Source organism: Squalius cephalus (assembly GCF_949319135.1).
Source record: "Squalius cephalus genome assembly, chromosome: 3".
Classification (NCBI taxonomy): Eukaryota; Metazoa; Chordata; class Actinopteri; order Cypriniformes; family Leuciscidae; genus Squalius; species Squalius cephalus.
The window spans coordinates 20,182,515-20,207,268 of NC_137124.1; the positions used below are offsets into that span (position 1 = coordinate 20,182,515).

At 38.5% G+C, this 24,754-nt stretch overlaps 1 protein-coding gene across 2 annotated transcripts in view; it reads right to left on the minus strand.

The window, feature by feature from the left end:
• Positions 1-545: 545 nt before the first annotated feature.
• The window catches only part of rorab (RAR-related orphan receptor A, paralog b), a 50,774-nt gene continuing 26,565 nt past the window's right edge, over positions 546-24,754 (minus strand). Inside the window, exons 2-11 of one of the 2 annotated variants that reach the window (XM_079867201.1) lie at positions 22,029-22,058; positions 10,165-10,250; positions 8,335-8,476; positions 7,068-7,484; positions 6,430-6,551; positions 5,526-5,658; positions 5,299-5,406; positions 5,095-5,205; positions 3,830-3,942; positions 546-2,218 (exon numbers count right to left, since the gene is read on the minus strand). In XM_079867201.1, coding sequence (XP_079723327.1) covers positions 2,054-2,218; positions 3,830-3,942; positions 5,095-5,205; positions 5,299-5,406; positions 5,526-5,658; positions 6,430-6,551; positions 7,068-7,484; positions 8,335-8,476; positions 10,165-10,250; positions 22,029-22,058 — 1,427 coding nt within the window. In that variant the 3' untranslated portion in view covers positions 546-2,053. Of the gene's footprint in view, positions 2,219-3,829; positions 3,943-5,094; positions 5,206-5,298; positions 5,407-5,525; positions 5,659-6,429; positions 6,552-7,067; positions 7,485-8,334; positions 8,477-10,164; positions 10,251-15,879; positions 16,090-22,028; positions 22,059-24,754 lie in introns of those variants that run through there. The other variant, XM_079867202.1, reaches the window with a different exon arrangement.

Sequence of the window (24,754 nt, forward strand, 5' to 3'; positions counted from 1 at the left end):
CTGCCTTAGTGATGGACATTTAAAGGATAATTGGCAAATTAAAGAAAGAACATTCCAGGCCTCTGGACTAGCACACAGAGAATACCACATGTTACACATCATAATAATAAACAGCTAGAATTCATACCAAACCTTGATAAGGTCAGAAATCAAAAAGCATTTAATCGATGTAAGAAATTAATTTGCTAACCATTTAAGTGCCATAATACTTCTTTAACAGCCAACCAAAAAGTTAGATATAACCAGCACAAACAGTGGGATTGAGGACTGCTAAAAAGATATCCACAGAGAATACATAGGCCAAATCAAAATAGGAAAGGGGATAAAGACACTGGGACATGGGAGAGGCCAAACCAAGCGAATTTCAAAGCAAACAAAAACACATGACAAAGTTCTGCATTTAAAGCATTTGCATGCAATTTTCATATTCAAAACATGATTATGCCGTTATTATTGCTTTCTGCTCAGTATTGTTTTGGATAATTCTTCATTTACACACCAGACCCTGATGCTCGAAGAGGACTATTTCACTGTGCTTTTTACACTTTTTCTTTTTTTTTCAAACGACTGTACTATACCGCCGTCTCCTTGCAGTTTCTGACTCTCCTCCTCAACTATAAAACAATATTTTCCCTGAGCAGTCCCAAAATACCCTTTAATGAGGTCAGATATCGGATGGATTGTCTTTCACGGAACAGATACAAACAAGAACACTACAGATAAAGCAGTGCCAGCCCTTACAAAAAACATTAAACAGAGATGCTAGATCGGAACATCTTTACTAAGGTTATTGCTTGTCCTTGTACGTAGGCTGCGTGCTAAATGCATTCAATTTGGTTCAAATGCGTGTTGGTGAAGGGGCACAAAAGTTGACACATAGTTACTGTGGGGGGAAAAAAAACAACAAGCCTGTGTACACAGCTGCAAATTAAAGAATGAAACGAAAAATTGACTATTTTTATTCTCTCCTCAACATATCTCAAAAAGGGTCAGTTAGGAACAACCTCAAACACCTCCATCCCCACGACATTTAATACAAACTGCTAGATCCCCTGGAATGTCAACACATGCCCCTCATCTGTCAATCATCTCTCTACTCAGCTCACTTTGACGGAAATCTAATTACAGAATCAATATGGCACAACAGGGCGTCACACCACTGTCTAGACAACGCGAGCTGGCTTTAAAAGACAGATTTGACAAAACACAGACTAGTATTTCAGATCTCACAGATCAAAAATAACTGCATGTTCCTTCAGATTTTTTTTTCACAAAATGAATTGAAATCGTTTATTGCTGGGAAAAACACAAAGTGCTACCTTTCGTTAAGTTCTATACATCATACATTGCATGATTTAACTAACCATATAACAAGTATATATGCACGTATTTGAGCTCACTGCCTCAGAATATACCATTTGATCATGAAAGTGATTCACGTCTCATAGTTTGAGTCCCATGTCATGCCTCGTCCACTGTCTTCTCCTGCGGCTGGGGCAGTGGTTTTGCCGAATGATGTCCCTGCTGAATGTTTGTATAGTGGAAGAGGTCAGTAAAGGGCAGTGCTGTGATGCTAGCACCAACATGGGCTGTTCATTGAGCCATCGGAGAAGAAAGACAGGGATTTCAGCTCCAGACGTTCATTTCCTGTTCCCTGTCTACCCCAGCCAGACACCTCATTACTCTCCATGGCCAGTAGAGGGCGCTGCTGGGGCAGTTAAATGCAGTGGGCGTGTCCACTGCAATTCCCATACAGTCGGAACAGGAGGCTGAAAGATAAAGCTGTGGGATTGAGGAACGCTCTGATTCACATTACAAAATATCGGCCAGTTTTTTCCCCCCTTGCATCTATATTTTCCTCTTCTTGTCAGCCTTCCGGTGCACGGCCAATGGGGCAAGTTAAAAGTGTAGCTGGACTCTGAGAAGTGCTGTGAGAATGCAGTGTACATGAACTGAGGCTGAAGTGAGATTAGAGTTCTTGTCAGCATGTTAGTATTATCTCTCTCTGTGTCTTTTTTTCTCTGAATTTGTGCAGTATTAGGATAAGTCTCTATCAGGCCTCCTGAGGCAGAACTTGCTCAAATTCTGAGCCAAACAGCTCCTTATAGAGTGGAGGGAAGCGTGTTTGGACCGTTTCTGGGTATAGAGCTCTGAATGCGCTCAGTTTCTCCATGTGGCGACGGCATAACATCCGAACGGTGGACACTTTACAGACAAGCTGAAGGAAGGGGATCAAAAATAGAGAAATTTGACTTGGGTAGACAACTTAGGCAGTCAAATACTTTACAAATGAATACCAATAAATATGTGCACAACATACACACATTCACACACACATACGTTCAAAGGTTTGGGATCTGCAAGATTTTTTTTATGTTTTTGAAAGAAGTCTCTCATGTTCACCAAAGCTGCATTTATTACACATACAGTATGTGCAGAATCATTAGGCACGTTGATTTTCTGATCATATTTTTTTTCCAGGTACATTTTACCAATTCCAAATTACATTAATCTTAATAACTACTATTCATTTAATCATTTATAAGTGATATATAATTTTTCATGAAGGCTGGAAATGAAAAACGCCTTATATTCAGGTGTGCATAATTATTAGACACGTTTTCTTTTACAGATAAAATAAGCCAAAAAAGAGTTTTAATGTATTAAATGCCCATGAGAAGGATGCAATAGTAGAAATTGCAGTTAAGGCATGACCATTGGACAGTAAAATGCTCATTGGGTCAGCAGGGTCAGACAAAAACAGGTGGAGAAGAAAAGACACATGTTAACTGCAAAAGAATTAAGAATTAAGTGTGAAAGCATCAGGAACCCTTTAGTCTCCAACACCGCCAAGTTTTGGGAGTTCTTTTTAAGTCCATCTCTGCCAAACGGACTTCAGGGTAGGAGATGGACTAAAAATTGACACCCAAAACTTACTGCCAGATTCTGGAAGATGAATTCTTCAAACAGTGGTACAAGAGGATGTAGTGCTGGTCCTTCAAGAGTCACTCTCAATCTTCATGTCTTTTCATGTTTTTTCCTACACTTCAGCTTGTGATTCTTATTAAGTGGGGGTCATTTTTTAGGATTCCTTACCTAACCCAAGTCTCTGAGATCCTGACACCTTGCACTTCTGGAGACTCCAGGTAGGTTGCAGTTCTGGAAAATGGTGGCGCTGGAGACTAAAGGGTTCCTGATGCTTTCACACTTAATTCTTTTGCAGCTAACATGTGTCTTTTCTTCTCCACCTGTTTTTGTCTGACCCTGCTGACCCAATGAGCATTTCACTGTCCAATGCATTAACTGCAATTTCTAGTATTGCATTAGTATTACATCCTTCTCATGGGCATTTAATAATTTTTGACTTTTCAGTCTGAGTTAAATCTTTTTTGGCTTATTTTATCTGTAAAAGAAAACATGTCTAATAATTATGCACACCTGAATATAAGGCGTTTTTCATTTCCAGCCTTCATGAACAATTATAAATCACTTATAAATTATTTAATACAAAATTAATAGTAGTTAAGATTAAGATTAATGCGGTTTGGAATTGGTAAAATGTGCCTGGGGAAAAAAAAAGATCAGAAAATCAATGAGCTTAATAATTCTGCACGCACTGTATATGTATACTGTACATATACATATACATATATATATATATATATATATATATATATATATATATATATATATATATATATACTATATAAACAAAAACGTATGTTAGATCGCAATTAATCGATTTGACAGCACTAATATAAATACAGGATATATATATATATATACACTAGTATAATATGAACGTAACCGCATTCATGTGCATATGTACCTTTGTGAGAATTCCCTCATCCCTCTGGTTCTTCTGTAGGAGGTTCTGCAAGGCGATCTTGATCTTCTGCTGGAGTTTCTCCACTCTGGTCTTCTCCTGCAGCCAGGAGCGATCTACACACACAAAAAGAGTTCAGCCTCTGTACAGATTCAGCAGGGTTGGGAAAAATTAGAATTAGAACTGAATTGGTCACACCCCAGAGAAAGTTCAATTGGAATGACAGGAAGCGGAATTAACTTAATCAAAGAAATTGTGTAATGTGTTCTGGGAAATTAAGTGTTCTTCCACAAAAGTGAATTTATTAAATATGATTAAATATACACTACCTTTCAAACGTTTGGGGTCGTTAAGATTATTTCAATGTTTTTGAAAGTAGTCTCTTTTGCTCACGAAGGCTGCATTTACTTGATCAAAAACAGTAAAACCAGTAATATTGTAAAATACTATTACAATTTTTAAAGAACTCTTTTCTTTTGTAATAAATGTTCAAATGTAATTTATTCCTGCCATCACAAAGCTGAATTTTCAGCATCATTACTCCAGTCTTCAGTGTCACATGATCCTTCAAAAATCATTTTAATATACTGATTTGGTGCTCAACAAATGTCTTACTATTATCAATGTTGAAAACAGCTTAATATTTTTGTGGAAACTGATTCATTTGTTTCAGGATTCTTTGATGAATAGGAAGTTCAAAAGAACAATTTTTGTTATTGTTACAAAACCTACCATAACATTCAAATTATAATTCTGAATGAAGTTTGCAACTTAAATAGGCTTTATGCCAAATGTCACATGAATAAAAAGGAAAACAGATCTCATTTCATCCGCTTCTCAGAGAGTGTTAAGCGTAGTACGAACTGAAAGCGATAGCTATGGACTTTTAAGGTAATCAGCTAAACTAAATGGTTCTTTTTATTGTTGTCATTTGATTTAAATATCTAAATGTTAGTGAGAAGAAAAATAAAAAAACGTTTAAATATTAATCCGCATATGCGATGGACATCGGTTACGCTCATCTTTGCTCGCTCCTTTGAAGGTATCTTAAGTAATATGGCTCTATATAATAAACAAAGCACACACCAAAGGCCTGAACTGGAAGTGACGCAACCTGTTTTACAGAAATTTCAATTTTCTATTTTATTATTGAAGGTGCACAACCCTGATACTCAGAGAACGCAGAATTAAAGCCTCTGCATAACTGATACAATCCCAACTCCCATTAATGAATCTCTCTGACATTGCCTTTACTTTTCTTCCCTCACCTGCAGACATCAGCACGTATGATGAAAACAGGCCAATCTCATCCTCACTTAGCTGTAGAGAGTTCAGGCTCTTGGCAAACTCGAACACAGAGCTGATAAGATCATCACAGCCTAGAAAAGCATAAAAACAGTGGTTAATGCTTTGCATTTCATTTTGCAATTTCCTTTTCCTTTAAAAAAAGAAATCTAGTTCTTAATGCGCACCCAGAGCTTTGAAGACCTCCGGCCCAGCATATTTGCTGTCAAAATAGACAGTGTTGTTCTGGGAGTTATATGCCCGACACATCCTCACAAACACAACTTCTAAAGAACCTGAGAAGCAGAAAAACACGCTCATTTTTCAGTGGTTCTGCCACAGTTTGTCACTTCATTGATGTACTGTTGCTGGTTATGTGAACTAGGATATGTTTAGAGGTTTATCTGAGGCGTACCTGCTTTGAGCAGCACGATCTGATCATTCTGACAGAGCTCCATGAATCCATCAATGCGCTTGGCAAACTCAACCACATACTGCACAGCTTCGGTGACTTTAACCGCACACAGCTGCCACATGTCCTCCTGAGACTAGATGGTGCAGAGAGAGGGTCTGTTAGTACACACACCTGATTATTCACCATAAAGTGCACTCATCCATCTGTCTGTCCATCCATTCATACATACATACATACATGTAACTACAAAGAGGAAATGTGGGGAAAACAAGAAATAAACTAATTAGCACAAATGTGCCCTTTTTTAAACTTTTAGCACACACTACTCATAATACATAGCATATGACGCATGCAGTCGCTCCTATAGTCGACCAAACGTTAGCCGATGAGAAGAGGCTAAGTCAACCAAGGCTTAGTCGACCAAATTCCACAGGAATTGGCGAAGTCATGTCAGTTCGTGACAGACAGATCGTTAACACAAATGGTCCATGTGGTAATTATGTCAGGCAGGAAATCCAAACATTCGCATATCATTCATCAACCTCAAACATGGCTTATCATTTAAGAACATTTAAGTAGTAGCCATATGTTAGACACTTTACACGGCCGCTCGCTCTAACGTTAATCTAGATAAATGTGTAATATTATTAGGCGCATATCTAGCTAAATTAGTACCACACTTAAATTAAAAATTAGTTACATTTATGTCATAAATGTGCGACTAGTCGACTAATGGCTTAAATGAATGGCTACAAGTCGACTAGAAAAATCTATACAGTCCAGTGGTGGTCATTTAATACATTTGAGAAATTAAAACGATTCGTCTTGGCTGACCAGTTGTGATAAGATCACCCGAGATGTTAATACCAGGTGTGCACAGAGCCTAAAAGACATAACCAAACACCTTCTTTTGGTATGTGTCCAGGTCGGTCTGTAAGACTGTCTGCCAGTTGCTGGGCTGCAGTTCCTCTCGAAGATACTGGCACGTCTCCAGGTGAGACTTGCAGATGTTCTCTGACAGATGTTCTGTGTTAGAAACACACAAATAGAGTCAAACAGCTGGAGCTGACACACATTCCTGGGTTTGTGAAATGCACATCAGACATTTTGAAGCTGACTATTATTGCCACATTACATTTTCTAAAACAAATTCATTAAGACTAATTTCAGTAAAAAGGGAAAAAAGTGCTCTGGTACTCTTTGACTGGTCTGTGTTAATGAGGCACTTCTTACTAATGACATGTTAAATGGTCCATGGAGGTGAGTTCACATATCCCTACTGTTTCAAACCCCACAGCTGTCAATCATGCCCGTAATGGCCTTTATAATTATTTAGTGCGGCATAATGTAATTTAATTTGATATTTCCTTTCTTTGCAATTACATGCCAAATGATGCCAACATAACTAATAGTTAATCTATGAAAAAAATATTCTGTCTATGATATCATCTATGATGTATTGAATTCAAGCATCCGAAATAAGATTTTTTTTTTATGTGTAATATATATTTTTGCAAGTGATTAGTATTTTTTAATTGTTACCTAGATCACTGTCAGGAGGTGAAGATTCTCCATTGCTATAGCAACAATATTGATCCAGGCCAGAGTCAGAGCTAAGGTCGCATACAGGTTCTAGTTTAATGCCATCCATGTCTAGACCTGACTGGTCTGGAGAGGGCTGAATGTCCAGATAAAATCCACCAATTGCTGGATCTGCCTTTCCCTCCTCTGGGGTCTGACCATTCACGTATCCACTGAGGTCATCGGGGAGCTCTGTGACGCCATTGGTGGACAGGGCGTAAGAGGGTGTGAGTGGCTCTGCCTCTCCTGGAGGTTGAGGTTCCCGCCCCTTCTCTGTCTCATCACCCACTTTCTCCTCCTGCTGCTGTTGGCGGTGTTTCTGAACTTCTGCGAAAAGACTGTCCCTCTGCTTCTTAGACATGCGACCGAACTTCACAGCTGCGAGTGACCACACACACACACAAGCAAGATGAAAACAGTCGGTTAATCATTAATGACGTTATCATCATACTATATGTTTTAAAGCATCAGTAACGCTTTACAATAAGGTCCCTTCTGATTTTAATAATGTATTAGTAAATGTTGGGATTAACATCAACTAGGATTAATAAATGCTTTAAGGCCCCGATATACTCAAGGCAAAGTTCTTTTCTATTCTTTGATTAGGGGTAAAACGGAGTGCGAAATACAGCAATATACTGTTAGCAAACATCCGACACCGCCCACACTGCTGAGAGTGGCGTTTAGATGAATATGTAAATATGTGCTGTGTAATTTCCTCTCAATAACAAAATAAACACACAACAAAATTGAGAAAACAGTAAGTATTTTAAAAAAGCATAAGAAAAACATTGAACATAGCAACATGGATATGTTTGCATGAGCTCTGCAATTCGGCACTCTAGTAAAGTCACGTCAATTTATATATCACTTTATACAATAAATTGCTTAAAATCAAGCAGCTTTACTGTATTAAACATGAAAAACAGTGTCAGTGTCTGGTTTCATCAAAAGGACAACTTAATTTTCTACTATAAAGCCAGTGCTTTAAAAGATACAACTGAAATGAAAACTGAATTACAAAATATTTGAATAAATGCAAATGCTTTACCATATGCCATTGCTTAATAACATCAAAGGTCATGGTAAGTTCTCTATGAAGAAAATGAATGGGATTTTTACATTATAAACCCTACTGTCACACTCTACTGTATATAACTGGGGAGAATTAGATACACCAACAGCCACATGCACATCACTCAGACTACTGTGAGAGTTGAGAGCATACCATCTCTTGACATGCCCACTGCTAAGCATTTCTGCAGGCGACAGTGCTGGCAGCGGTTTCTGCTGGTACGGTCGATCAGACAGCTCTTCTGCCGAGGACATGAATATGACACAGTGCCCTGCTGACTCCTCCTGAAGAAACCCTGGGAGAAAAAGAGAGTGAACACAACAATAGGTCACCTCTAGCTTCAACTTTTGACGTTTACAACACGATTCAGATTGATTTATTAACTCTTTGATCAGTCCAGTAACTAAATAATACATGTGTCTATACCGATTACTGTGGCCATAACATTCCAGTCGCATATTTCCATCCAAATAAGGGACTTCTAAAGGAATATGTCATGAAATGCGCATTTTTATGCCATTCTTTCCAGTGCAGTGGTGCGTTATGTGAGCTCCAAATGAACTCGGATGCATGAAGAATGCATGAAGTGTAAATTCCTCTAGAGCACTATGGTGTGCGCATGCACCTTCTGTGGTGGTTCGTGCCACACTCACATGAAAGTATAAACAAGGCTTTGGCATAGCATTCTGGTTTCACTTGTGTGTGTGTAAATTGGAAAAATTTGGGCCATTTTAATTATAAAATGAATGAAGGTGAGGAATTTGGGACAGAAACATATTCTAATATTTGTAACTGAAATATTATTAATAATCTACACAACCATCCAAAAGATTGAGGGTGAGGATTTTTGGGGATTTTTTTATGTTTTGGAAATCAGTCTCTTATGCTCACCAAAGCTGCATTTATTTGATAAAAAAAATACAGTAAAACAGTAATGCGGTGAAATACTATTACAATTTAGAATATATTTATTATATTTAAAATGTAATTTATTCCTCTGATGGCAAAGCTGAATTTTCAGCATCATTATTCCAGTCTTCAGTGTCACATGATCCTACAGAAATCATTCTAATTTGCTGATTTGATGCTCAAGAAACATTTCATATTATTACCCAAGTTAAAAGCAGTTCAGCTGCTTAATATAACCATGCATTCTTCTATGAATGGAAAGTGCAAAAAACAGCATTTATTTGAAATTTATGTAGAATGTTTTTGCAGCATTATAAATGTATTCACTGATAAATTAAATGAGTCCTTGCTAAGTAAAAGTATTACCATGTATACTCTCACACTATATTTGCTTCTATTTTAGAACACTTGATGATTATCTAATCAAAATAACAAAATATGTATTATAATGACGATAAAAAAATAACTGAAATCGAATGCATTTCTGATTTGTTTATACGTTTCTGCCAGTTGCATGACGATATGGTTTACTTTCTCAAGGCACTAGCTTTAAATATGCAACTTTGCTGCATACCGAATGCATAAAAGTGACCATTAAACATTTGGGTCTGGTTTGCGTGAGTTTTTGTCACATTGTTTTAACCGCTTGAGGTACTACTAATGTTAGCATCCTCTCAGCCTCGATGCCAAACATAATGCTGTTCTCCACTAATGAAGCATCTAGTCAACAATTTAATTACTTTAGATTGATATGAAAACACGTACGGTAGTGTTACTGTATACATAGTTTTTTTGTCTATGTTTTAAATCCGTATTTGTGCAGCGAGCAGCCTCACGTGTCAAAACAAACACCACGAGGTGTCAGTGATTTCACCTCTACAGGGCGCTCTTATACTGTATAATGACAGCGGGCCCTTCCCAGCCGCTCCAGCAACGGACGCAACCCGGAAAAACAATAGGTATGGATTTTTGCAGATAACCGATTGTTCCAGCAACACACCAATATAGGATAAAAAAGATTATGATTTTAAAGAAAATGATCGACTGAGATGTTTCTTTTTCTGGTTGTCTTACCTTGCATCCCTCACAGGTGATAACACCATAATGGATCCCTGATGATTTATCTCCACAGATTTTACAGGGAATACTCTCAATCTGAGCTAAAAAATAAAAAAAAAGACAGAAAGACACTTTTAGGAAATTGAGAAAAAACAAAACAGTTGTCATTTTCTTTTTCTATGCTAAAATACTTTTCCCTGTGCCAGCTTGACATGCAGAGACAGCTACAATTAAGGAAATTTGTTAGTAAGTTTCCCATGAAATACTGTGAGGATTTTAACATTGCTCTGTTTGAGCAGCCCAACCATCCATAGCAACACTGGTTCAAACAATTGGCATGAGTTTGGACTTTTTGTTCCATACAACTAAAAATGGGCAGTGCGTTTGGTAAACTTGTTTGGGAAAAATACTCTCCCCCCCACAATTCTATTTAGTGCTGCGGAAATTACAAAGTAAAATCTAGACTAAAGTTCTTTGGCTATCTGTTTTTGTCTCTTGAAAAAATACGTTTTTATTCATTTAAACTGATCAGCAGAGACCATAATCACATCAAGACTCCTGACAGCTCCTGACCTCCTGAATTAGCAAACACAGAGAGAACAAGGCCTGAGGTTTATTGTGCAGAGTGTAATATATATATATATATATATATATATATATATATATATATATATATATATATATATATATATATATATATATACACACAGTGAGGAAAAGAAGTATTTGAACACCCTGCTATTTTGCAAGTTCTCCCACTTGGAAATCATGGAGGGGTCTGAAATTGTCATCGTAGGTGCATGTCCACTGTGAGAGACATAATCTAAAAAAAAAAAAATCCAGCAATCACAATATATGATTTTTTAACTATTTATTTGTATGATACAGCTGCAAATAAGTATTTGAACACCTGTCTATCAGCTAGAATTCTGACCCTCAAAGACCTGTTAGTCTGCCTTTAAAATGTCCACCTCCACTCCATTTATTATCCTAAATTAGATGCACCTGTTTGAGGTCGTTAGCTGCATAAAGACACCTGTCCACCCAATACAATCAGTAAGAATCCAACTACTAACATGGCCAAGACCAAAGAGCTGTCCAAAGACACTAGAGACAAAATTGTACACCTCCACAAGGCTGGAAAGGGCTACGGGGAAATTGCCAAGCAGCTTGGTGAAAAAAGGTCCACTGTTGGAGCATTAGAAAATGGAAGAAGCTAAACATGACTGTCAATCTCCCTCGGACTGAGGCTCCATGCAAGATCTCTCCTCTTGGGGTCTCAATGATCCTAAGAAAGGTGAGAAATCAGCCCAGAACTACATGGGAGGAGCTGGTCAATGACCTGAAAAGAGCTGGGACCACCGTTTCCAAGGTTACTGTTGGTAATACACTAAGACGTCATGGTTTGAAATCATGCATGGCACGGAAGGTTCCCCTGCTTAAACCAGCACATGTCAAGGCCCGTCTTAAGTTTGCCAATGACCATTTGGATGATCCAGAGGAGTCATGGGAGAAAGTCATGTGGTCAGATGAGACCAAAATATAACTTTTTGGTCATAATTCCACTAAACGTGTTTGGAGGAAGAAGAATGATGAGTACCATCCCAAGAACACCATCCCTACTGTGAAGCATGGGGGTGGTAGCATCATGCTTTGGGGGTGTTTTTCTGCACATGGGACAGGGCGACTGCACTGTATTAAGGAGAGGATGACCGGGGCCATGTATTGCGAGATTTTGGGGAACAACCTCCTTCCCTCAGTTAGAGCATTGAAGATGGGTCGAGGCTGGGTCTTCCAACATGACAATGACCCGAAGCACACAGCCAGGATAACCAAGGAGTGGCTCTGTAAGAAGCATATCAAGGTTCTGGCGTGGCCTAGCCAGTCTCCAGACCTAAACCCAATAGAGAATCTTTGGAGGGAGCTCAAACTCCGTGTTTCTCAGCGACAGCCCAGAAACCTGACTGATATAGAGAAGATGTGTGTGGAGGAGTGGGCCAAAATCCCTCCTGCAGTGTGTGCAAACCTGGTGAAAAACTACAGGAAACGTTTGACTTCTGTAATTGCAAACAAAGGCTACTGTACCAAATATTAACATTGATTTTCTCAGGTGTTCAAATACTTATTTGCAGCTGTATCATACAAATAAATAGTTAAAAAAATCATACATTGTGATTTCTGGATTTTTTTTTTTTAGATTATGTCTCTCACAGTGGACATGCACCTACGATGACAATTTCAGACCCCTCCATGATTTCAAAGTGGGAGAACTTGCAAAATAGCAGGGTGTTCAAATACTTATTTTCCTCACTGTATATATATATATATATATATATATATATATATATATATATATATATATATATATATATATATATATATATATATATATATATTTTTTTTTTTATATTTATATATATTTACACACACATTTTTTAAATGAATCCAGACAGCACAAAATAAACCACTCCACTTATTCAAGCCGAAAAAATGGCTGTGACTATTGAGATCACCCACGGGACTGACATCATCTGTAAGTACAATCTGCTCTCCTAACATCCAACATTCATTTGGTTAACAACAGTATGACAACGCCATCCTCCCTCAAGCCACGAGCTTGCTTCATGATAACGCTGTGGTGCATTTCAGTAAATATATAAAAAAAGTCAAAATGCACTCCTAGTTGGAGATAGCGTCTGCGTGCTCTGGATTGTATGCCGTAGTCGTGCATGAGTCCCTCAGCGGCACGGCTGCGGTTGGTTGTGGAAGAGAACGCAGAGATGGTGTGCAAGGCTGTTGAGAGGGATGCTGGGGGAATAGAGCAGGAGGAGAAATCCATTTAGAGAAGAGCAATGCAGTTGTTCCGGCAGCCCTGAGGCGCATACAGTAGAGGATGAAAAAGTAAAATGCATCTCATCACCAGAGTGCTCTCTTTTCTCTCTCTCTCTCTCGGTCTTAGACTCGTACGTTTTTTTTTCATCTGCGGACTCTATTTGCAAAGAGTTTGAGAATGACTATTTTCTCATGATTACAGAAAGGGCTAATCCCCTTTGGTTCTGCATGCCGTATTCATTAAGGGCATCCTCAACTCTCTCTCATTAGATATGTAAAACCAATCGGCAGTAATTAGTTACTCCAAAGCACAAGACGCTAATCTGGTCTGAATTATGGATTAATACATCAAAGGCACATTCTCCCAGAGCAGCCGCTAAAGTCTTGCAGCAGTAGGTACCGCTGTTCGGCTCTGATGCAAGGGCACGGCTTACAGAGCTGCTATTTCAGACTACAGAAAAGGAACGTTCATGAAGGCCATATACAGATGAGGATTGTGAACGCATGAACACTGCACAACAATAGAAGGGTGTGTGTGTGTGTGTAAAGAGATTTGATTGCTGTTCTTAGTAGCACCGATATATCAGCCAGGCCAAATAATTGTATGATATAAAAGTCTAAGTGTTTTATTTTAGATATATATTAATACAAATTAAAATACTTACACTTTTATATCATACAATTATTCGGCCTGGCTGATATATCGAGACACACACACACACACACACACACACACACACACACACACACACACACACACACACACACACACACACACACACACACACACACACACACACACACACACACTGGTTCGCTATCTTTGTGGGGACTCATATACATATAAATAAACATATATATATAAATAAACATATATATACATACATTATATATATAATTAATTTTTTTGAAAGTCTGCGTTTGCGGATAATGGTACACGCTTGTAAAATATTGGTTGGTTTGTAGATGCTTGTCTGTAAAATGTTTCAGACAAGATAAAACGTAGTGGTGGACTGGTATGGTTTTTTCAGTCTATTGATATTGATGCATATATATATATATATATATATATATATATATATATATATATATATATATATATATATATATATAGAGAGAGAGAGAGAGAGAGAGAGAGAGAGAGAGAGAGAGAGAGAGAGAGAGAGAGAGAAAATATTCTGCATCATAATTTTATCATAATCATCATAATAATGCATCATAATTTTTCAAAATATAAATACGTTATTTAGATATCTTATAATTTACATTTTATATATAATGTATATATATGCATCAACATCAATAGACTGAAAAAACCATACCGGTCCACCACTACATGTTTTATCTTGTCTGAAACATTTTACAGACAAGCATCTACAAACCAACCAATATTTTACAAGCGTGTACCATTATCCGCAAACGCAGACTTTCAAACACACAAGACTCTCTTTTTCTGTTTGCTAGTGTCGCTTCCTCCTCATGAGATGTTGTGGTTTAACATGTTTGGTTTCTCTCCCGGTGTGAAAGTGCTGATGTGCTGTCTAAGTAGGAAACATAAAACACAACACCCAACCAATGTCAAAGCCTGCAGATACACACGCACAGACACACACATGCGTTCCCTCCCCCTTTGGGCCTTCTGTAATCTGTTGACAACACTGACTCACATCGGCTTGAGATAAACACTCCATCATAACAAAGGAGGAAAGAACATTCTGGCACATAAAATAGTCTTAAACTGAACCATCCTCAAACTTGAAAGGTTTTTACAAACACATAGACATTATGTCTCTATTTTCTTATTACCCTAATACATTCATTATTGTCATTATCTGTAATTAGGTTGAAAATAAACACTTAAAAATGATCTGCTCCAAGAACAAACTGAACGGTGACCAAGCCCTTTAAATTCAACAAATTAACATTCATGGCTAACCTTAATTGACACTAAATGAAGCCATGGGGTTCTATGTGTAAGTGAGTTTCAGTTCTGGCATGTCAGTCTCAGGATGAAACTCTTTAATCTTATTAACCTCTGGTCAGGATGTCAGCAGGTCATGCAAGGAAAAGAGATGCTTTGGCAACAACCGCTAGCTTTTTCGCAGACAAAAAAGATCATTGATAACCAAACATTTTTGTCTGATCTGAAAACAGTGGAGGAGGACACATCTGAAGTGCTGAAATAATCTCTAATCTCTTTGAAAAGGAAACAGCGGAGGCTAACACAGATGTTCCACTGCCCTATACCTTATCACTAATAGATAATGACAGCTGCCAGCAAGACTTTGCATTGCCTGTGTATGTGTGTGCGAGTATATGCGCGCGGTGATTCAGAGTGGGGGTGGGGGGATTAAGTAAAACACAGCCGTTGGTGGAATAAAAATCCATGCGCTCCTATGGCAGTCTACCATAAATAGGTCAGTGGAACAACATTCCCCAATCATCCAGCATGGCAACATTCCCATGCCGTGCCAAACAGCCAACATGGCCGCCCATGTACGAGCTGTCAGAAAGACGCCATCGTATCACATCCCATCCCACCACACACTTACTGACTTATTAACTTATGCTCACTGCAGTTTCAGATTAACTGAGATGTTCCCTCAAACGCACACAATGCGCATTACTACAAATCAAAAAAGATCTAATAGTCACTTTGCAATTCAAAATAGAAAACATGTAAATGAACATGCAAAACAGCACACAGGACAGTCCATGAGATGTTTTGGAAGCAAAACAGCCACATTATACATGCAAGAGGCATTAAGAGCTCAACACATTAAAGAAACATTAACATAACAGCTCAGAGATATTTCTCATGCACTCAATCTCTCAAGTGCACGCACACACACACACACATTTCCATGGATTTTCCCAACTTGTAAGTCCCTCTCCTACCTTTCATGGCTGTGATCATTAAGTACATCCTGAGGCTCTGTGGCCATGCAGAGGACCGTCAACAGCCTTGCCTCAAGAGCATGTGCAGGTTTGAACACAAGCGTTGTGCTGCCGACTGACTGTAACGCTGCTGTGCCTCCCTCTGCCTCTCGTCTCTACCGCATGAGAATCCATGTGACCGTGACATAAGGACTAAAACCCTTTCTTCCCGCCCCCTCAACCCCGGAGTGACAGCTGTGTCACCCAATAGGTGATTAGTGAGCAAGTTTTTAGATGACTATGTGGTTTAAAGGGTTAGTGTTGGCTCACCTTGCACTGCTCTGCAACGTGTTCTACTGATACTATATTGTATGCAGGAAGTGGTCTGTAGTTAACGCTTCACATTATGAAAGCAGACCTAAACATTTTCCCTTCCTCCATTAGAGGCATCGGTTACCTGTAGCCCTTCTCACACCATCACTAATGATTGCTTTTTTAACGATACATCATCACTATTATTACTTAGCACATTATACATTACCAAGGATCTTATCTAGAAATGAACTAAAGACATATACAATGTGCTGAATAAATGTTTTGAGTGGACTTTTCACCCTGGAGGTGCTTTGTGGCACTTTTTAAATTGACAAAAGTTATCAATTTACCCAGACTTGTGTTGATTTAACTAACTTACTGCAAGTACAGTAATTTAAAAATGCATGTATGTTTAATGCAAAAAATCCATGTTGAATGTAAGAATATATACTACTGTTTAAAAATTTGGGGTCAGTAAGAGATTTTTTAATAAATGATTTTATTCAGCCATGATGCATTAAACAGATCAAAGGTCAAGACATTTATGATCTTACACAAGATTTCTATTTCAAATAAATGCTGTTCTTTTGAACTTTCTTTTCATCAAATAATTAAAAAAATGTAATCATGGTTTCCACAAAAATATTAAGCGGCACAACTATCGTCAACATTGATAATAAGAAATATTTCTTGAGCACCAACTGAGCATATTACAATGATTTTTCTGAAGGATCATGTGACTAAAGACTGGAGTAATGAAATTTTAGCTTTGCATCACAGAAATAAATTACAATTTAACGATTAGATTTCACGATAGTACTGTTGTTTTTACTGTATTTTTGATCAAATAAATTTTGATTTGGTGAGCATAAGAGACTTCTTTCAAAATCATGAAAGAATGTTACTGACCCCTGAAAAGTAATGTATATGTTAGAAATGTTTGATAACATTTTGTTCCAAAAAAAGGTTAATTTAATTGTATGTACATTATTAAGATTATTATTAACTGTTTTTTAAAGTATAAATGTATTTGCATGTTGTATATTTCGTGTATTATCTGTTCTGTATATTTATTCAAATAATAGCTTAATAGCTAGAGAATTTTGATGAGATTGTTAAAAAAAATTGTACATAATATTAATAATTAATACTTTTTTTAAATAAATGTATTTGTATTTTATTTGTATATTCCGTAAAGCCACCAGCAGGACAGCACTGATTTGAAATTGCATGTGTTTGCCTACAGGATAACTGGCTTATTTGAAATTCTACCCATATGTGTGTGGGGGGTACAAACACATGCGCATGTAGCCTTATACAGGTCTGGCTGAATCTTAGGGGAACGTAGCCATCTGAATGCTAATGATCTGGCCTGGACCCAACACAACACCCTCTTCAATCCACTATCGCCAAAAGGTCTGCTCAAAGAAGAAGCCACACAGCTAACTGAACCAAGTATCGAGAAAAACCATCTCTGCGGTTGTGAAAATCACTATTACGCAACACAGAAGCTGTAGGTAAGAACCTGCTGGCTAACCATATCAGGTAAACATGTTTCAAAGATGCCGGCTATGTGACCTTAAAGCAACAGTTCAGCCAAAATGAAAATTCTGTCCACATTTACTCACACTTCAAACCAATATGGATTTCTTCTGCGGAACACAAAACATGAATTGATGTTTGGTTTGTTTAATTATTTATTAATTCATTTTAGTTCAATCTAGTTCAATCACCGCATGGACCACAGTTTGAGAACCACAAGTCTCTAAATCATGTTCCTTCTAGAAACATCTTCCACATGCTGTCCAACTGAGGACTGAATAGTTGAAATAGAGATGCTGGAACTGCTTCTGCAGGTCTCATGTTTCACGGGCATGACAGCAGTGTGAGGATGGGGTTCTGTTGTGTGAGAGACTCTCATGGAGAAATGCATCTCTCTGCAATCCTGAACACAAGCCCTCACTGGGCTGGGTTTAACTTCAGCAGGACAGACATGCTAATACATGCTCCCAGCTGCTGCTTGTTTGCTTGGTGTCTCCAACACAAAAATCAAGACACGCACACGTACAAATACAAATGTGCAAACGCCTACAGTGACAATCTCACACCAAAATCTCTTAAGAACCACCAAATTCATCTGAATGCAATATGCAACTAAGCTCGGGCATAGTACAGCGCATAAACCCGTTCTAACGTTTTTCACACTTTTCTTAAGTATAACACTTTGCTTCCAGTATTTTCAAAGTACATAAGGGACATCTCAGCCAGTAAAGGGGATTTCAAATCATTCAGTGCACAAACAGGAAGTCTCTGTTGGTAAACCACAGAAGCATCCCACTAGTGTGCAATAATTTTTTTGAGCAGCTCTTTTCACCTTGACCAACATTTTTCTGTCATGTAGGCAAAACGTTTCAGCATGAAATGAATATATAAGAAATGACTCTCTCCTGTTTCCTTTGACACCTACATTAGTTTATGAAGGGCATGTAGAGCACATCAGTTAATAAAAGAACAGAATTTATTTATGGTTTACGAATTAAACCATTTAAAATCAAAATCGTTGTCAAAAGTGTATGTTCTGAAAACAATAGGGCCTTTGCCCTTTCAGAGCTTGGGCCCTAATAATAATAATATAAATAATATATACATTTAATTAAAGGTGACATATCATAAAAAATCTGACTTTTTCTGTGTTTAAGTGCTATAATTGGGTCTCCAGTACATCTACCAACCAAGAAAACGTGAAAAGTGACAACCCGGTAACTTTGTTTAGGTAAGCCTTTCTCTGCAAGCATGTAAAAAAATAAGATGATCAGATTTCGCTCCCCTTCTGAGGTAGGAAGGGGATCTTATTATAATATTACCACCCCTTAACCTACATGTTTCCATTTTTTTTTTTTTTTTTTTTTTACAGTCTATGGTTTCCACACAGCGGTGCCAGATCATCCTGTTCGCCTGGGAAAGGAGGTCTTTCCTCAGAGGAATTGGCCACAGGGCTGCTGTGAGCAGCTGAATCATCTCGGGGAACCAAGGCTGGGTCCGCCAAAGAGGGGCCACTAGTAGGACTACATGTCTGCCTTCCCCTGATCCTCTTTAAGACCTGGGGAAGGAGCAAGACCTGAGGAAAAGCATAAAATAGACGGCTGGGCCAATCTCTGCTCTTCGAGAAAAATGTTGGGCAATGACAGTTGTCTTCGGAGGCGAAGAGGTCGACCTCTGCCCTCCCGAAAACACTCCATATCAATTGAACCTTTTGAAGATGGAGAGTCCATTCTCCGGGGGACACCTGGCCCCTGGACAGCATGTCTGCTCCCTGGTTCAGTCTGCCTGGCACATGTGTTGCTCAGAGAGTGCAGGTTGCCACTCGCCCATAGGATGAGGTCTCTGGCCAGTTTGTATAGCCGTCTCGACCTGAGTCCGTCTTGGCGGTTTATGTAGGAAACCACTGTCGTGTTGTCCGTACGGACCAAGACATGGTGACCCGAGAGCGGCGTTAGCGTGGGCCTTAACCAGGCAGACAACAAACTCGCCGTGATTGTCGTCATCATGCAGACTCTGCATTTGCCACATGTGTGGCACAGCATTTGAAACAACGCCGCTGCTCTTTTATGATAAGGAGAGAAAAAAAAGGATACGCCGGTGTTTTGCCGGAGAGCACAGGAGAGACAGCAAGACAGCTCGCGGGATCGCTGGCGATTGAGCGCACTGATCAGTCAGGCCGCTGGCTCGCTGCTGGATCAGGCCGGCTGCTGGCTCGCTCGCTGTTCCGCTCCAGGCTCTGCATGACTCGGCGAGAAGGCGTAGGCTTCGAGAGAGAAGATCAGCGAGGTCAGAAGATCGTCGCTGAAGGAGATAAATCTGAATCCATGGCAATCGAGCGTCTTTTATACAGGTGGAGTCCCCTGGAATTCCCCCTTGAATTTCCCCGGGGCGGCAGGCTTCGCACTGATTGGTTCGCGCAGTTATGCCGCTCTGCCATTGGTTCGTACAGTTCCCACTGACCAGCCAATAGCGTGTGAGTAAGCCTCAGTACTGTATGGCTGTGCAGTAGCACTGCGTTATTTTATAAAGGCTTCAGTATTTCGGAGAAAGGAGTTTTCCCCTAGCGTCTAGCAAGACGCAGTACGACTGACCGTTAGAAAGGGAACTGCCTTGAGGCCTTCAGAATCGACAGTGCTTAAAATGAATGGCAATGAAACAGTTGCTTTAACCAATCAGATAATCAGTCAGATTTAATCAGCCAATCAGATTTCGATTTGACTGCAGCGGGGCCATCTAGCAGGTGTACAATAACGTCTGCATTTTCACGTCTTTTGATTGGATGGTCAGAACGTGTACTATTACTAGTCAGAGCTAGCTAACCGCATCTGTAGCGAACTGCATACACTAAAATATATTCCTGTAGATGTAATAGTTTTTCAACCCACATATTAATGTTTCTCTCCCTCCTAGACCCCCAGCAGGTTCAAACCTAGCGGGAAAAAATCCCTTATTCAGCCTTATCCAGCTCAACGCAGAGTCACGGCACACTATTCGATCTGTCCGGGTAAAAACAGAATTAACTGACTGTAATGTATGCCATGACTGATTTTGAAGGCAAAAGTCACGCTGATCTCATTAATTTCGTTCAAAAATCTGTGTGAGAGCATGGGTCAGCTGAACACATCGTCATGTTTTGCGGTGACTGTCCCTGTTTACTGCTTCTGCCGAGCAGACACTCTCAGCCATAAAGCGAATTAAAACTTATGCCAGATATATGACGCGACAGACTCAACTTTCAGCATTAGCCTCGATGGCGATAGAAAAGGTTGTTGGGACTGAAACACACAGATAACCTGTACAACAGAGTAAATGAAGTTCTTGAGGAAGGAAATAAGGATGGATTTTGGTGAGTATAATAAAAAATAACTTTTTAATTTTTCTTGTAAATTTTTGATCAAAACTTTTCTTTTTTTTCAAACATACATACTTTTATAACATCTGATGAACGACAGACACGGGAGGCTCCGTTTCGGAACTTTTTAATCGGAACGCAAAACAACTGTACACAAACGCACCAGCCAAACTCGCTCACTCGTTTCTCTACCCGGCCTTTTCCGAACGCACCGCATTATTTCACAACAATTATATAGAGTCTGTGCGCTATTAAAAGCATATTAAGAGGTGGATTAATTCAGGTAGGACACCACTGAAGGCCTAGGTGTGAAATGCACCGCCAGCCACTGATTACATCTTGTGAAAAGGGGCATAATATTTCACCTTTAATATAGATACAATAAATTATAATTTATGAAAAAAAAAATTGTATTGTATACACATATACATACAAACATATATGTGTTTGTGTTTGAGTGTGTGTGTGTGTTGCGTAAAAGAGAGAGAGATTGTACATGTAAACATGGTGTGGGGGGAGAGGAGGTGAGAAAGATCAGTTACACCACTGACAAACTGGTAATCACAACTTTAAGAAGCAGCTATATCTCAAAACAATCTTATAGGAGGTGCAACAATTACCCAGAAATAAAACCTTACTGAAAAGTGATGGGCGTTGGTGGCAGAGCACTTTTTTAAACCAGCATTTATTTATCACCGTCATCTGATCTGTCTATTCTTGAAGATCAAAGCATGCTTTCTCACATTAACCCAAAAAATCTGATTAAACCGAAGTGAGATGGATGTCAAAGTGGGTGTCAACATTCTCAATTTCTTGAATGCTCGAGAAGTTTGGTGTCTCCTCCTCACTTAAATTTTTTTGTAACAGCTTCCCTGAGCATTTGGTCTTAAATGCAAATAGAATATGTTACAGAAACATCTGTGGCCACAGGAATTTACACTTACATGAAAACTATACTTACACGTGTGTGTTTTCTTTACTGAGGACACATCTGAAAAAGATAAGAAATAAAATGCATATTAAACAGGGCTTGTACATTGTGTGACTTTTTACACCTCTGCCTACATGAGAAATTAAAACAAACAAACAAACAAACAAACAAAAAGACAATTGCGATTTTAGAATAATTTCACTTTGATTTAGATACCACAAAACATTTAGCCTTGAAAAGCTAAGGGATTTTTCAAGATGGATGCTAATATCTAGAGAGCAGGGTGACTACCAGCCAATCATCTCAAAATGGCAAACATTAGTCAATACATTGCTAAATATGATAATAAAGAAAATAATAAAATATAGTACACATATAGTGCATGAAGTACACGTTCATGTTTATGTAATTGTTTGGAAGAGACCTGAAGGCACTCTGTAATCCCAAGTCATCACAGGCCCTGGCTTATGCTTTTACATTCAGGGCAACTCAGGCCAGCGCAGTCAATCACCATTAATCCATCCACTCCCTTTAATCAGGGCTATTGTACTACAGCCAGCTCTATTGTGATGTAAAGTGTCCATCTGAGAGAAATACAATCTGTCATGACTAGTGATACTGTCGAAACGAGATACAAGTGGTAAATGGCAACTGCCAATCAACAAAGCATTAACCAGTAATTTGTGCCAAATGAATTTCCATCTGCTTGTAAATTAGACTCAGTAATAAAAGAGTTCACGTCCAACACAGCACGAGAAAAATGAGACAACCAATAAATTGACTTTTTTCCCCCCCATGAAAGACATTAGGGTTGTCACTGTACCAAAATTCCAGTAGTTGGTACCTATACCAGTAAAATTGTACAGTTTCTCGTACAAATTTCGGTACTAAACTGTTGGAACAATTTTACTATTTTATTGAACTATTTGAAAATAAAAATATGAATTAAATTAGTTTAATTTATGATGATAATAATTATTATAAGTAAATAATACATGTAAACAGCATCAGCATGTAGCCTTTGAATGTTTAAGTAAACATTGTTTATAAAAAGATCAAGTAAAAAAATTAGTAATAAAATGAAGGACAAAGAAACACATAGACATAGAACAAGTGGCAGGTCTATTAGTTTGCATTTACACTCTAAGGCTTAATGCACATCTATTTTAACATTTTTTTTAACAGTTTTATCCTGCCTGTTGCTGTATATCACAGCCAATCAGTTGTAAATCCAGAAACTTTGCAGTGTACTGAGCAGCATGAAAAACAAAACTTTTATTCAAACTATGTGTGACATGTAATAAACAGAAAACTTGCAAAGAGCACTCCCTTTATAATCACTGAAGCCGTCAATCACTTAGACTATGTTCAGCTCCTGCACAGAGATCTACACTCCTTCAAAAACTCCCGCTATAATCAAAAAAGCTGTCTACACAGCGTAACAAATCTCTTAAATCGTGTATACTTTGTTGGTAATAATGAAAGAATTCACAAGTGTCCATTGCTGTGAAGCATAGCAAGCGTTTTCAATTCCTTCCTATGGAAGTTGAGCTTCAGGCTCGCGCAATGAATTGTGGGATTGACAGCGGACCAGAGAAAAAGTTGTGAGCTCATTTGCATGAACATTTTCTGAACTCATGTCATTTAACATGCGTCACCTACATTCTGTCGCCAATGGTCACTGTCGCTTGTGTCGCCAGCTCTCCATTGAAAATGAATGGGATCATGTCGCTTTGTAACTGTATGGCGCAGGCAGTGTGAATGGGACTTTAGGCAGTTCCCGACTTTATGCAAATATCAAGCGAAAAACGCAGACGGCAGCCATTCCCTGTGAGGTTCAGGTAGTGACGTCTTTCTTGAGCATTTTACAATAAGGTTCATTAGTTAACTACATTAGTTAGCATGAACTAATAATGAACTGCGTTTATAAAGCATTTATTAATCTTTGACATTCTTTAACCTATTAATTATTAATGTCAACATTTAGTAATACTTTATTAAAATCTGGTTATCATTAGTTAATGCACTGTGAACTAACATGAACAAACAATGAAGCTGTATTTTTATTAACTAAAGTTAACAAAGATTAACAAATACAGTAACACATGTATTGCTCATGGTTAGTTCATGTTAGTTAATACATTAACTAATGTTAACAAATTAACCTTAGTGTAAAGTGTTACCAAAATATATAGATTGTGCCAGAGTTTATGCGGGATTTAGTGCGTAAATCATATTGTTTACACATTAGGGCTGTGCAGATGATATATCATGTATGTTAAATATTGCAGTTTAGATGCTATCACTGTGATTATACAGGCTGGGTTAACAAAAGTTTATAAAATTGACAGCATATCTTTACTTAGGGCATTCAGAAACAAAGCTTGCTTCTTTCCAACTGTAATCGCTCGTATATGTGATTATTACCGCTGTAGTGGACATACACCATAAAGTGCGCACTGAACAAAAGCGGATTTTGACAAACACCTCATCTACACCGGATGTGACAGTTATTACATGTGACAGTTATTATGGGCAGCTTGCGGCTGTCTACACTAGATTCGACGAAGCGAACGTTTTCGTGTCAGAATTAGCGTGAGCGCCTGAAGAACATCAGAAATAGAATGGGGCATAAGTTTACTGTCGGGAATTTGTAGTGTCGCACCGCATCTAGTGTAGACAGCATTTACTGATTATATTGGGTTCTATTTGATTTTGACGTGTCACATCATGTCTCTTGCGTCCGGTGTAGACAC